This window comes from Tachypleus tridentatus, chromosome 1, assembly GCF_004210375.1.
Source record: "Tachypleus tridentatus isolate NWPU-2018 chromosome 1, ASM421037v1, whole genome shotgun sequence".
Taxonomy (NCBI): domain Eukaryota; kingdom Metazoa; phylum Arthropoda; class Merostomata; order Xiphosura; family Limulidae; genus Tachypleus; species Tachypleus tridentatus.
In genome coordinates, this window is record NC_134825.1 from 26,384,183 (window position 1) to 26,399,145 (window position 14,963).

The 14,963-nt window shown below is 33.3% G+C and overlaps 1 protein-coding gene across 2 annotated transcripts in view; it reads right to left on the minus strand.

Moving 5' to 3' along the window:
• LOC143244738 (TGF-beta receptor type-1-like) overlaps positions 1 to 14,963 on the minus strand; it is a 64,713-nt gene that overhangs the window by 14,215 nt on the left and 35,535 nt on the right. For both annotated transcript variants that reach the window (XM_076489950.1, XM_076489940.1), the window contains exons 4-7: positions 13,814 to 14,044; positions 8,439 to 8,669; positions 4,711 to 4,878; positions 2,873 to 3,154 (exon numbers count right to left, since the gene is read on the minus strand). In XM_076489950.1, the coding sequence (XP_076346065.1) occupies positions 2,873 to 3,154; positions 4,711 to 4,878; positions 8,439 to 8,669; positions 13,814 to 14,044 (912 nt within the window). The remainder of the gene's footprint in view (positions 1 to 2,872; positions 3,155 to 4,710; positions 4,879 to 8,438; positions 8,670 to 13,813; positions 14,045 to 14,963) is intronic.

Sequence of the window (14,963 nt, forward strand, 5' to 3'; positions counted from 1 at the left end):
CTTATCACTGAAGGTATCATAGAAGACATCCTTGAGTATACGAGTGTCAATTTAGGCTTAGGATGAATACAAACTGTTTGGTAAATTTTATTAGATGTAGTAATTTTTAATTACACTGACAATTTGAAAATCCAGTCATCCATATCATACGTCATGTTGAATACAATAGATAACTGATGAAACTTTGTAGAATAGACTGCAACTGCATCTTGTGAAGACACATGGGTAGAGGACAACGTTTCGAAAGTCTTCCGCCTTGCGTCTTCAGGTCTGTCTGTCTGTCCATGTGTGTGTGTTGGGGTTGTTGGTCTTTTACTGTATCCTGGTAGATTGTTGAGATCGTGTTATGATTGGTTAGATTATCACTATTTCTGATTGGAGGAGATATTTCCTGTAGATTCAACCAGTAGCAGCCACAGGTTACTCACCTCTAATCCAGAATCTCTGTTTAGTGAAGGTTTAATAGTGTTAATATAAAATGATTCCAGTTTTCTCCCAGTTTATTGGGTGTCCAGTTGATGTGGCATGCTCTGCAATGGCTAAACTTTGTGTTTTCATGAGTCTTGAACTATATGTTTTTTTATTCTTGTTGCAAGTTTTCTTCCCATTTCTTCAATGTATGTATCATTGCAGGAACACGGAATTTCATAGATGACATTTTTGAGATTCTCTTTGGAAGGTCGCTGTTTGTTTTTAACCTGAACAGACCTTAAGATACTGTAGAATTTTCTCTGGACTTCTGTGTTGAATTTTTGGCTATGTGTTTGAGTTTTTCACTGAAATGTTGAAGGTATGGTAGGTAAATGGTGGTAGTGGTGGTGACTTTCTGATCTTTTCTTTCTGTCATGGTCTTCAGGGAGTTTTTGATGAAAGAAGAGGTGTAACCTTTCTATTTAGAACTCTCTATAATCTTTTGGCATTTTGCTTCGATGGCTGTCTTATTGCAAATGTTTTCCATTCTCTTGTTTTGGCATTGAATTATACCACATTTTATTGAGGTTGAATAACAGGACTGGAAGTGCGGGTATCTGTCTGTGTAGGTGGGTTTTCTGTATACAGTTGTGGTTATTTGTCTTGCTTGTTTGCTGATGAGTATGTCAAGAAACGAGACTGTTTTTTTACTCTATTTCCATAGTGGACTCCATCAAAGCAGAACAACAAAAGATCATAAAAGAGTTTTATACAGAATGGTTACACCTCCTCCTTCATTAAAAACTCCTCTAAGAAAACCACAACAGAAAGAAAGGATCAGAAAATTCACAACCATCATCACCATTTACCTACCATACCTGCAACGTTTCAGTAAAAACTCAAACACATATCCAAGAAATGCAAAGTAGAAGTCCAGTAGAAATCATACAATACCTTAAGGTCCATTCTGACAAAAAAAACAACAAAGAGCAACCTTCCAAAGAGAATCTCAAAAATGTCATCTATGAAATTCCGTGTTCCTGCAATGATACATATATTGGAGAATCGGGAAGAAAACTCACAACAAGAATAAAGGAACATAAAGATAGTACAAGACTCATGAAAACACAAAATTTAGCCATTGCAGAGCATGCCATGTCAACTGGACATAGAATAAACTGGGAGAAAAATAAAATCATTGACAGACAAATTCTGGAAGACAAGAAAATCAAAGAATCATTTTATATTAAACCAATTAAACCTTCACTAAACAGATATTCTGGATTAGAGGTGAGTAATCTGTGACTGCTATTGGTTGAATCTACAAGAAATCTCTCCTCCAATTTGAAACAGTGATAATCCAACCAATCATAACATGCTCTCTACAATCCACCAGGACACCATAAAAGACCGACAACACCAACACACATTGACAGAAGACTTTTGAAACGTTGTTCTCTATACTTTTCTCCACAACAGGCAGTTACCGTCCATTCTACAAAGTTTCATCATGAATACTCTGCCTAAACAATCTATCAAAGAATAAAACAGATAACTCTTAATTGCATAATCATTAATTAATAAATACAAATGATAGTTAGGGTGAGCATGTATGTAGTAAACAAGGGGGAACTGTATGTATAATGAACTTAGTAATTTATTATTTTACATGTTATCAATAATTATATAAATTGCATAATCAGCATGGTAGACTGAGTTAACATCTTCACATAATCATTTCATTCAAACCTTTGTTTTACTTATAAAATACAAAATGTACAATACTTGTATTCTTTACTTGTATAAACAAACTTCACATTTTAATTATACTGGTATTTCTACATGTCTTGAGTTTGGAGCACTGAGAATTAACCTGCCTGTAGCATAAATTATTCTGAAGACCTCTCAATGTCTGCATAAACTTTGTTATTATCTTATCATGGAACTACTACCACATTGTGATTGGAATCAAAGTTTTCACCGTAAATAAGGCTTATTAATGATTACATTTATCATTGTTATAATTTTTGGAATCAAAACGTAAATAAGGCTTAGTGATTACATTTATCATTGTCAGGATTTTTTTATTATTAATGTCTGTACTAATGAGGTTTCACTGCACACTCTGCTACTTATCCAGCACTTCTAAGTGTAAGATCATAATTACTGAAAATAAGTACATTATTAGTTACACAATTATATCTAATGTGATAGATGTACATTTCAGTCAACAAAGTAACAATTGTACAAAATGCAATGTGGAATGCACATGGTGTTTTCCCTGACAAATAGCAGCATTCTTACTGTATTCTATATGTTTAGATAGAGGGTACCAGGTTTCATATAATTAAAAGCGATAAAATGGTTGAAAACTTGTGATGCACAGTAAAAGTCAACAGAAAACAAAGACGTTGAAGCTTTAAGAGTTAAGTGCATATAAAATTAGTTATAATTAACTTACCACCAACATTACAGCGCCAAGCTATTTCCCACAAGACAAGGCCAAATGCGTAAATATCTGCCCGCTTGAAAGAATCAAAATGATTGATGTTCATTGTTTCGTCTAGAACTTCAGGTGCTAGGTATCTCTTTGTGCCCACTCTCGGATTGGGAGGGATGTCTACAGAATTTGTGGCTGAATCATAACGAACAGCCAGACCCAAATCTGCTATGGCACATGTTCCATTCGATTTGACCAAGATGTTTTTACTCTTCAAATCTCGATGGGCAATTGCAGGCTTACCTACAGTTTACACCAAACTCACTTTCAGTTATGCATATAAAATAAAAATCTTATAAACTGTTAACACATTAGTACCACACAAATATATATCTTATTTTCCAGCAGTTATGTTGCTAAACATGTAATGGTTGATGCTTTCATTATCATACAAATAACAGATAATTTTGATATACAAGAAGGAACAACTTTCATATCTCTTACACCATAATTAACTCTTCATAAGCAAGATTTTATCTAGATTGCAATTTGAGCGGTTCAGTAAAATAAAGATTCTATCTAACAAGCATTACAGAAACAATTGGATATAATTATTTTATTAACTACTCTTTGTTTGTGTTATACCAATTAATACAGCATAAAATCTTGGCTAATAATTCACATATATTAGCAGCATACAAGTTTTAAGTTTTTAATTCTATAAAGCAATATTTAAAAACATCCTGTATTCCCACAGTGTGACACATTTTCTCTGGGTATTTTATCTATTTTATACCCCCCTCCACAACAACAAAATGAATACTTGGATAAATATTTATTTCTTTTTTTTAATGTCTATTCTTTACTTTTATAAAAGCAATTAAAATGTAAATATAGGAATCACTTTAAGTTGTTTGAGGTAAAATAAGTAGTAACAGTAATAACACTGACAAAATTTTCACTTTTTCTTGTTCCTGGGCAGAAAGTGTTATTTCCCACTTGCTTATGCCTAAAGTAAATGGAAAAGACCTATTTTTCTCTTCAAACTTAGTGTAATATAACACAAATATTTCACGAGTAACTCATTAAAGAGGGTTGGAGCAGCTCATGTGTAAGCTTCTTAAATAGCACAATACGAGTTGCATGTTCCCCAAGTGATTTACATCTTATAATGATGCAAACAGTAGCTTGACACAATTCAAAAACAATAAAACCTAATTATAAATATATGAATACTGTTACAAGTTTAAAGCTACTTAAAATAACTGAACATAGTTTCATGGTACATTTAAAATCATTATTGAAAGAAAAAGAGTAATTTAGATTTTTTTCAGTGGTTATGAGGTGGGTCAATTTGACCATGTAGAGTCAGAGTAGAAAAAATAACAGATAAAATATAAAGTTTTACTGATAAAATCAGTTGAAATTTAGAAGGTTTTAGAGATTATACAAATGAAATTTCAGATTTCTAAGATGAAGAAAATTATTTTTAATCGTAATATGAAAAATCACTTTGAACATGGACTATCCCAAACAGAAACTTGGGATATTCAAGGAAAAATCATTTATGGTTTATTAAAAATACTTCCCTAAAATATATGATTTTTTGTAAGTGAAAGACATACAATCTTTACTGAAAGAATGACAAGTTTCCCAAAGATATGTACACTATATTAAACATTAGTAGCACCAAATCTATAGACTTTAAAAATACTACGAGATCACATGGTCAGTTAAACTGACAAAGTCTGGGTTGACAGAGTTAAGAAATATTGATATCTGTCAAAATCTGTAATCCCCTCCATAAAAAAAACAATGCTGGAGTACCTAATCTTAATGATGTAACTAACTACACATACCTTGGGTTCCTACAATTTCCATATGTAGATGAGACAGACCACTGGCTATAGAGTAAGCCATTTTGTACATGCTGCTTAAATCTACTGAACATCTACTTAAGTAATCAAAGAGAGATCCATTCTCATGATAGTCAGTGATTAACCATAACTGTGTCCATGTTCCATTGTCTGGAAAGGAAAATTCAAATACAGTATACTCATAAAATTACAACCCTTGTTGTTTTCAACCTTTATTATTCCAATTACACATTTAAACCTTCGCCTCTTATTTATTACCAAATAAAATTTAGTTAAATACTCCATTTTGCTTTTGAGACCCTACAATGTTGTACTGCCACTATATATTTTTTCATGTAATGCATACAATTCTTTAGATGATAATTTCATGTTTACTGTATTTATGTGAAGCATCAAAAACTGGTGATAAATGTAAGTGCACATTTCTGAAACTTCGTAATTACTTTTCAAAACTTTTTCTTTCAGAATCAGAGTAATATCTAGAATTAATTTTCTCTCAAAACAACTCTCATCTCTCCCAAAAAAAAATTTTTCAACAAATTTAAATTTCACAAAATCCTAAACATCAGTGCATTGTTCTCTTTCACATAAGACTTTGGGAAAAATTAAAATAAGTAATAAGAAATGTTAACACCTTAATCTTTTGTATGTTGTCTTAACAAATGTTAAGTCTTGCACAATTGAGGCATGACAGGTATATACTATCTACAATATAGCCTGTGATAACGGCAAATTATATGCAACATTTTTTGAAAAAATGAACAGCCACTCTTGTTTCACTAAAACAAAGCAAATGAAACATGAAACAAACTGCTGTTGATATCTTGGCTTTAGCCTTACACACCTGCAAAAGCAAGGATAATAACATGGAGTGAAACAGTTACTGAGGAAAACAAGTAACCAACATGAAAGGTACAGACTTCATACATATTGCATGGAATTGGATCTGCTACATAATCGTGCATAACATAATTTAACGCTAATAAACTGTTTTACCTTGAGTTTACTTACCATTAAGTATATTTTATTTCAAATTACATCTCTTGCAGTAAAGTAAGATTTGTACTTAGAACAGATACAATGTGTCAGTCACTGGAGTGAACATTCTCAACTACAAAACTTTTAATGTTAAAGAACAAATTAGTATGTAAATCAGCAGTCACCAATCAGAATCAGAATATCTGAATTCTAGAAATGACAGTGGTTAGTTATGCATGTAGATATCAATCCACAAAAACTGACAGATTTATTTGTGGTTAAACAGAAAAACAAAAGTGAATAAATAAATAAATATATGTAGAAAAACAAATACAATATGCATAAGACTAGAGAAGTTTGGGAACATAACAATCAAAAACAGAATTGTGCTGTCTGGATATTTGTTACTTGTGAGATTCTTTGATTATACTACTAAAACAATTTTGTTAATATCAGGCTTATGTTTTAGCATTACAATGTTCTGTTCAGGTAAAATGTCTATTTTTATTCATTTGCTTAAGGACTTAAGAAGAGTATTTTTTTGTTGTGTTTTTAACGTGATCAAGTTGCATCCTCTTTCACCTATGTGAAAAGCTGGTCAACTGTTACACTATTTTCTAATTGTTTTCTGATGGAATGAGTTAATTATGTAATTACCTTAACATATTTAATTTCTATTCCAGGGGGTGAAAACAAATCTAGTTGTTGTGTTATGGTTATATTTATGTGTTGATTTTTTTGGAATTTATGATAGAGATGCACTAATATTTTCTATGTACAAAACATTAATGAGTGATTAGGTTTCCTTTGTTTTGTGGGTTTTTTAAGTTTGTTTGTTAAATGACTCTTGTCTGTGTTTTTTTAAATTTATTAAGAGATTTTACAACTAGTAGGGAACTGGTTATTGTTAGTAAAGCATTAAATGCACCACTTCTACATCAATGGTACTTATAGTGTATGCTAAATTTAAGAGGCTTTTTAGAATGGTCAGCCTCTGATGAATTTCATGATTAGAAAATCAGCTTACGTATCTTCTACTGTACGTGTTCTATGAATTTTTGTTGTAAAGCCGAGGTGGGTTGATTCATGAGAGGCTAACATTAAAAAAAATGTATCATTGTTTTCATTTTCCTCTGTGGATTGTATGTTTTTATATAAGGAACTTTGTTTGTTCATTTTAACAAGTAAAGCAACAAAAAATGTCATCTACATGTCCAAGTCAACATGCAGGCTTATATACAGAAGTGACTATGGCATGCTGTTCTATGTGATATAAAAAAAGTAGCCATACCACCTAATAATGGATTCCCAAAATGAAGTCTGTGTAACTGAAGGAAGTATGAATCTCTTTATTGAAAGCGAATAAAAGTGGCTACTTGTAACTACTGAATTAAAGGTTTGTGTGAAATGAGTTATACAGCCTCATGGCAGTTGGTTTGAAGGAATAGGTTTATGACAAAGCTAGACATAACGGTATTGCTGTATATGTACTTGTAAAATGTGCGGGGTGTTTTTCAATTGGGTGTTTATTTTGAAAACATAAGATACTAAATTGGATGTAAGGTTTTACAGACTTCTGGTAAACTATAAATTCTTTGATGTTCTAGACTGTTTTGAATGTAAAACATTCTAAAGTTTAAAGATTTTTTTTCTTCCAATATTTTGATTAGTTTGCCTAATTTTTGTTGTATGTTTACTCAATCAAATACTGACCTTAAGTAAACTTAAACATATCATTCAATATATTTACCATTTAGCTAATGAGAACTAGGTGAGAAGGTCAGAGAAAATCAAAGGGGTGAAACAGAGTGGAAAGGACAGGAGCATACATGGTTGAAATAATTTAATTGGCAATTTTAACACTAAAAGCAGGTCCACTATAGTCATTCAAAGAACCAATAAAGGAATCGTTAATCATGACTTCAGCAACCAAACTGTATGATTCCTTAACGGTAAATATATCAGATGACATATCTACATTTACTCAAATACTGACCTTAACCTAACATACCACAACCTTAGCGAGCTACTCAAAAAAATTCTTATCTTTTAACTATAAAGTATTTGCATACAAACCATCCTGGGAAACCAAAACTTCACCAAAACTACAAAAATCCATGAAAAAAAAAAAAGCCCAAAATAATATTACACACAATTGTGTCTTCTTATAACTCTTTAAACTACAATTTTGGAAGATAATTTAACTAGATTTTAGAATCTTATGTTTCCAAAATAATTATACAATTAAACAAACTTCACACTTTCTACAACACATACATAGTTTAGACAGTAATGCCATAATGTCTAGCTTTGATGCCATAAACCTATTCCCTCATACCTCTTGTCATGAGGCTATACAACAAGAGAAATTATTCCACAAGACCTCAAAAAGAATGGATATCAAATAAGAACATCTAATCAAACTGTTACAACTAGCCATATTCGTTTTCAGTAGAGAGATTTGAACTTCCTTCAATTACAGACTTGTCACATGTAATCCATTATCAATTACTTTGGCTTCTCTTTTCTTAAATCACATAGACTAGCATGCTGTAGTCACTTTTATATACAAGCCTGGATTTTAGCTGAGATATGTGATTGACTTTTTGGTTGTTTTACTTGTTAAAATGAACAAACAAAATTCCTTATATAAAAACATAAATTCACTACATAGTACATTTTTCAAATGTTAGCATCACAAGAGCCCTTAAGTCTATAAGGTAGTACCTTACCCTTGTTATCTGCAGCAACAAATCCAAGAATATTCTCATGACGAAGCATCACTGTTTGGTAGATCTCAACTTCTCGAAACCAAGATCTTTCATCTCGAGAAGAGAAAATTTTTACTGCTACTGGCTCACCATTCCAGCGTCCTTGCCAAACCTCACCATACCTCCCTTTACCTATAATCTTGACCAACTGTATTTGACGAGCAATACTTCTTTGCACTAGCAATGGCAAACCTGTTTATAACAGTATAAAGACATTGTTTTTAAACAGCAGTACAAAAATAACTTTGTTTACCAACATTCTTTAACTTTATCTACAATTTTGTTGTGGCTTTAAGATGGGCCAAAGTTAACTTTTTCCTAATCTGAAAAAATATCTCCAATAAATACCTTTTCACACAGAAATATTATCTTCCTTGCACGCCTTTCTATAAGACTTAAATGTCACTAACCATGAGGTAACTTCCACCCAAATTCATGTTTAACCCTATTGCTACAGGTATCTTTCACTGTGCATGACACAATGTTTTAATAATATATATTCAATATTTTATCAACTTCTTTTCCTTCATGTCATACCAATTAGCAAAGCTGAAAATATTAGCTATTAATCCATATTGTAATAATGTACAAGTTATTAACTCAAAAAGGCAATATCTTTTTTAAATCCTGAATTCCCCCTGGTGTGACATTTTTTCTAAGTATCTTTTCTATTTTTACCCTCAGCCACAGAAACTACAAATTTAAATTAAATAGTAAATTATTTACTATAAAATCTTCATTGTTCAAACAGATCATAATTATTATAGCCTTCAATTCTGTTTGGTTACAGAGCAAACAAATAGAAAATCAGACTCCTCCTGCCACACCCATCTGTCATATCTCTTTCAGGATTTGTTAATAGTTCTTTCTTACATTTAATTATACATTATCTATGATCAATAAAAGTCAAGATTTTCCTTTTCATCTATCAAATGATATATTGTGTTCTGAAGAGATAATCATCAATTTCACTTGTAGTGCTACTTTCATTCTGATAGTAATCACAATTACTACCTTGAACAAATTTGTAACAGCTCTTGTCAAACAGTTAGAAAGCTAGAAGTATTCTGATTGTTAGAGGAAATTGTATGTTTTTTTTTCATTTTATTATTTTATGTTGTTTGGTGCATTACTTGTTCAGCAAAAAAAACAAACACTTGGGTAAGTATTTTATTTCTTGTTTTTCATGTTTATTCTTTCATATTTTACATTTTAGCTACTTCTGTAATAATAATCTCTTTAGGTTATTTAAGGTTTATATTAGGTAAAAAAAATAATAACAGTAACATAATACAAATATTTCATGAGGCAGACTCACAAGCAGCTCAAGGTAAATCATGGGTAATGAAATTTGAAAATGTAACATGATACACACATGCTTCTCAAGTAATTCACAACTTATAATGACACAAATAGTAATTAGACATAGTTCAAAGGGTAAAAAAAACAATAAAAGTTAGTTATAAATGGGTAAGACAAATGTAGTTCCACGTTATGTTTGACGTCAATTTAGAAAGAAGAAGAGGGTAATTTTTTTGGGGGATTATGAAGTTGGTCAAATTGACCATGTAGAGTCAGAGTAAAAAATAACAGATAAAATATATAATGTTTTACTGAAAACAAACATTTGAAATGTACTTGAGAGGTTTTAGAGATTTGAGATTTTGGGGATGAAGTATTTTTAATCTTAATATGAAAATCACTTTGCACATGGACTATTCAAAACAAATACTCAATATATTCGTAAACAAATCCTTATTTATTAAAGTATGATGTTTGGTATGTTTGACATACCCACTGAGCATGTGCGAGGGTGTGGGATATCTACAGAAAGTGTCCCAGACCCATTTATGAGACTTCATGCTGTGTGGCATGCAGGATTCCACCATGGACAAGGATATTGTGTAAAACATGTCAAGGTTCTAGAAATACATTGAGCAGCTGCTCATATAATACAGTCAGTTACTGCTGCTGCACAGTCATCTATTGATAGCTTACAGACAATGGCAGGATCAAGTTCTGCAAGAGCAGTGAAAGAGGACCAGTTTGCATGATCCAGCTTCCACCAGGGCCAGTCTCTCTCAAAATTATAGGAAAATGATCACTGCCTCGTGGATTATTGTCAAGCCTCCATGAAAAATGGGAGAATAGTGAAGAAGAGCAAATTCAGAGATCAATAGCAGTAAAGGACTGACTAGGTGCATGAAAATTAGAAAAACCAGTATTGAAAAGAGAAAGGTTGAGATCAGAGAGCATACGCTCTACACAAAGCAAACCCTCCTATCAATATCAGCACTTTTCCAGAAGGGACAATGTCCATTAAAGTCCCCCAGGATTAAAAAAGAAGATGGCAACTGTTTATTGAAAGCATCAAGGTCTGATTGATCATAGGTCTTTCCAGGTAACAGGTAGAGAGAACAAACAGTGATGGTATGACCCAAGGAAACACAGATTTTTTGCAGCCTCCAAGGGTGTGTCGAGTAGCAAAGACAGGGTAGGCACATGCTGATCAACCAACAGTGACACTCCTCCATGCACTCAGTCTGTCACTTCTGTACAAAGGAAACCACCAAAAGGTGAGTGTATCAGCAGGTGTTAAAAATGTTTCCTGTAAGGAAAGACATACAGAATGGTAGGAAGCAATCAATGTTTTGATGTCATCCAGATTAGAATATAAACCTTAACAGTTCCATTGTATCAAGGTAGCCATTTTTATTTATGTGTAGGCAAATTGGGTGGAAAACACTTCTGTTTAGGACATCTTTTTTCTTTACTGTCTTTATTCAAGGGAGGTCTATCAACCTCCAAGGATTCTGCCCTGGGTCGATTTGGCAGGAAGAGCATTCCAGCAAATGAGGATGTGAACGAATGATTGTTTTGCACCTTGAGGTGGGAGAAGAAGATACATCCAAGGAAATGCCTGTACCCAAAACCAAAAGAAGTGGATCTTGGGATTTGTTGGAATGTAAAGGACAGAGATGGGAGTTGAAGTTGATTAATCAAATTTTTTAACCATGGAGGTCAAACGACTTTTCATTTGTTTTGAAAACGATTCTTTTGGAGGCACAGAGAGATCTATCTGCACTCTCACTGTAGTAGTGGAAAAAAGTGTGGCAGTATATGTCTGAGATGAAGTGGTGGATAGCAACTTTCAAGCCTCAGAATAAGTAATGTTATGAATCGTTTTTAAATGCTGCACCTCTTTTTCTTCCAACCATTTAGGGCAAGAACAAGAGTAGGACAGGTGAGAACCATTTCACACTCATAGGCATCATGGTCATTGCCACTGTAATGAGCATACGTCAAGAAACCACAACATGACATCTTTGAGAGACCAAACTGCTGACACTGGAAACATCAGACAGGGTTTGGAGTGTATGGCCGTACCCTGCAATTAAGATAACCTACATAGATGGTGGCAGGTGGATGTGGTGATGTAAATGTCAGAATGAGGATATTGGTCAGCATCGTAATTTCATCTTTGCAAGTAAAGATACTGCCTGACTGCTGAAACTCCTTGATTGGAGAAATCAGAGAGAATCTCTGACTTAGGGATGTTCTTCAAATCCCTCTCAACAATAACTCTTCATTACGAATTCAAAGTAGATTGAGGTAAAACCTCAATAGGTATATCCCCAATTGCCTGTGAAAGCAAGAGGAGTTCACTGTGTTGAGATGTGGATTTTTCCACCAATATGTCACCAGATCGAAGTTTCTTTACTGACTTTGGAGAGCCAGCAAGTCCCTCTAGTCCCTTTTGAATAAAAAAGGGGACATTTGCCCTAAAGGTTTTTACGAAAGAGAATGTAACATAAAAAAATGAGGTACGTGTGTTACTGATGTTGAAGATTGCTGCTCAGAATCTTCACAACATGGTCATTTACCTATGAACTGTTTTTCACTATTTTATTTAAGTTTTTATTTGAAGGATCCGTAATAAAAAAAAAAAAGGAATATTTCGGTGCCCAAAGACCCCACTCACCATAGAGCCATACAAGTAGATGCACTACAGTGTCAAACAAGGACACTGCAGCAATGCCAGGGTTTCATGAACACTATACCCAAACACCAGCATCAGATACAATGTCCACAACACCTGCTGAGAACATCCAACACTGGTGCTTATTTGACCCTAGCCCAAGTGGACCAGCTGACTGACCCAAGGGGGGCCACCTCAAGGCCATCCATCTACAGGAATTCAAGACCAAAGTGGTGCATTAGGGTTGGACTCCTCAACCACCAGGATCCTCTCCTCCCCTTCACAGGTTGCCATGCCTGATAAACATGTGGGTTAATTTTAGATCCCAGAGGAGAAAAACTGAAAAGAACCTTCCCTGGGAACTCCCATCACCACATACAGGAATCCACACTGAGGGGCTGGAAGAAAGATCCCAGTTCAGGGATAGATGATAGTAAGAATTCCAGAATGGAAAAGTCTGTGTTAATCAACACTAAACAGCCCAAACAAACAAACAATACTTGGAGATAGGAGAAAAAGTACAGTTAGTTACTTTAAGTCCGTGTTAATCAACACTAAACAGCCCAAACAAACAAACAATACTTGGAGATAGGAGAAAAAGTACAGTTAGTTACTTTCCTAAGCAGTAGAAATCTTTGGAAGGAAATACAAGTCAGAATGGAGGAATATATAAATGCACTGGAAGAGGATGCAAGAAGTACAACAGCACAGACATCTGAATGATGGTGACTGCAGGCAAGGAGGATGAAATAAATGAAGAGAAAGATGCCATAAAAAGTAAAAAGTCAATGGCTTGAACAGGACATGTACAAGAGCAAGCAAAACCACACAGGTCTCAGTCAGGCATAGGAGTCAGGTAAAGAGGTCACAGAAGAAAAAAAAATGGAACAGAGTGGAGAGGACAGAGAGAGAGAGACAGCTTGTAGTACTGAGAAAGGTACCAGCAATGCAAGAGACCAATAAATTACAAACAAACAGCCAAGTAAAAAGAAAACTCTTAAGGATAGACTTTACACTTACATATTATACAAGTCTTTTACATTTAAATTTTAAAATCAACTCTATTTTTAGTTTTCAGCTGAAGCATTATGAATATCAGATCTAAAAATCTATTAATAGTCCTTTAACTAAACTAACAAATAAATACATGAAAATAACCAAAGAACATTTTGATAAACTGTTTTCTGATATTTATTGTTTTATAAAAGACAAATGAGCTCATATTTAATTGAAAATCTCAGAATATTCAAGTAATTTCATTCAAGCTTTACTTTTGTGTTACCTTCATAAAAATCTAATCATTGACTGAAAAAACAAACAAAAACTAAATACTTATAATCAATAAACACAACAATACCTGATCCAGACCCTGAGGTGGTCATATCTATCATATTTCTAATACAGTTTCCTAATATTGGCTGTTCCAATACCAGTTCTGCTTCCACTTGTCTGTATTGTTGAAGTCTGTGTTTCTGTTGCCACATGGAAAGAACTATCATTGTAACAATGCAGACAAAACATATTGGTCCACCGATGATTATAGCTAGTTCAAATGTACCAAGACTTTCTTTTTGGGTTGTCTTGCGATCTGAAAATACAATTTACTCCATATTTTGCAAAAACAGTATATGTACATTTTAGTGACAACTTTAAGCAAAACTGTCATTATTTTAAAGATTTGTCAATGACAACTTGTATATTTTCTTATGATATATGCTTTTACTTATTCTTATAACAGTATTAAAAAGTGCAAATTGAAATGAAATACAACACCACAAGAGTGTTCAATACACTAAAATGTTGTTGCTGCTCATAAAAGTTGATTCCAATCAAATCAGTCTTTATACAGCTGGGATTAAAAAATAGGCAGTAGGAGTTAATTCCTTTGCAAGTATAAAGTGTCTGTCTCTTTTAGTCAGTTAGGCCACTGACTTAATCAAAGCCCAAAGAGGAACCTGTTTTAAGATACAATCATGATGGGAAGTAAAATCTCAAAAAGAGAGCTGCTTTTGGCCAATAAACAAAAAAAGTGCTGTAATTCAGATATCTGTAATGTTTCTTTTAGGGGCTCAATCAAGTTTAAACTGGATCATTACCTGATGAGTATGAACAGGAAACCATTATGAGTGGATTTTAACAAATATGATACAATCACTACAGCTGAGAGTATAGACGTGTTAAACGAAATAAAGAACTTGACCACACACTATCTTGACAAGAACAAATACTGTGGTCACTGAGTAATAACAGAGGGCAGCTACCGTAACTGTTTTGACAGTAAAAGTACTGGTCAAATATAAAAGAATGGTAATTGGAATGATCAACCAGTACCACAGAATCACAATTAAAAAAAAAAAAGATAATGACAGAAGCAAAAAAATAACTTCTATTAAGAATTTAGATGGGCTCCCCATATCAAAAGCAGTGATCACAAAATTTATGCACTTAGAAATTCAGGTCAACTTAAAGAAAAAAAATCAATGTCAGAGCAGCATCTAGAATAGAAC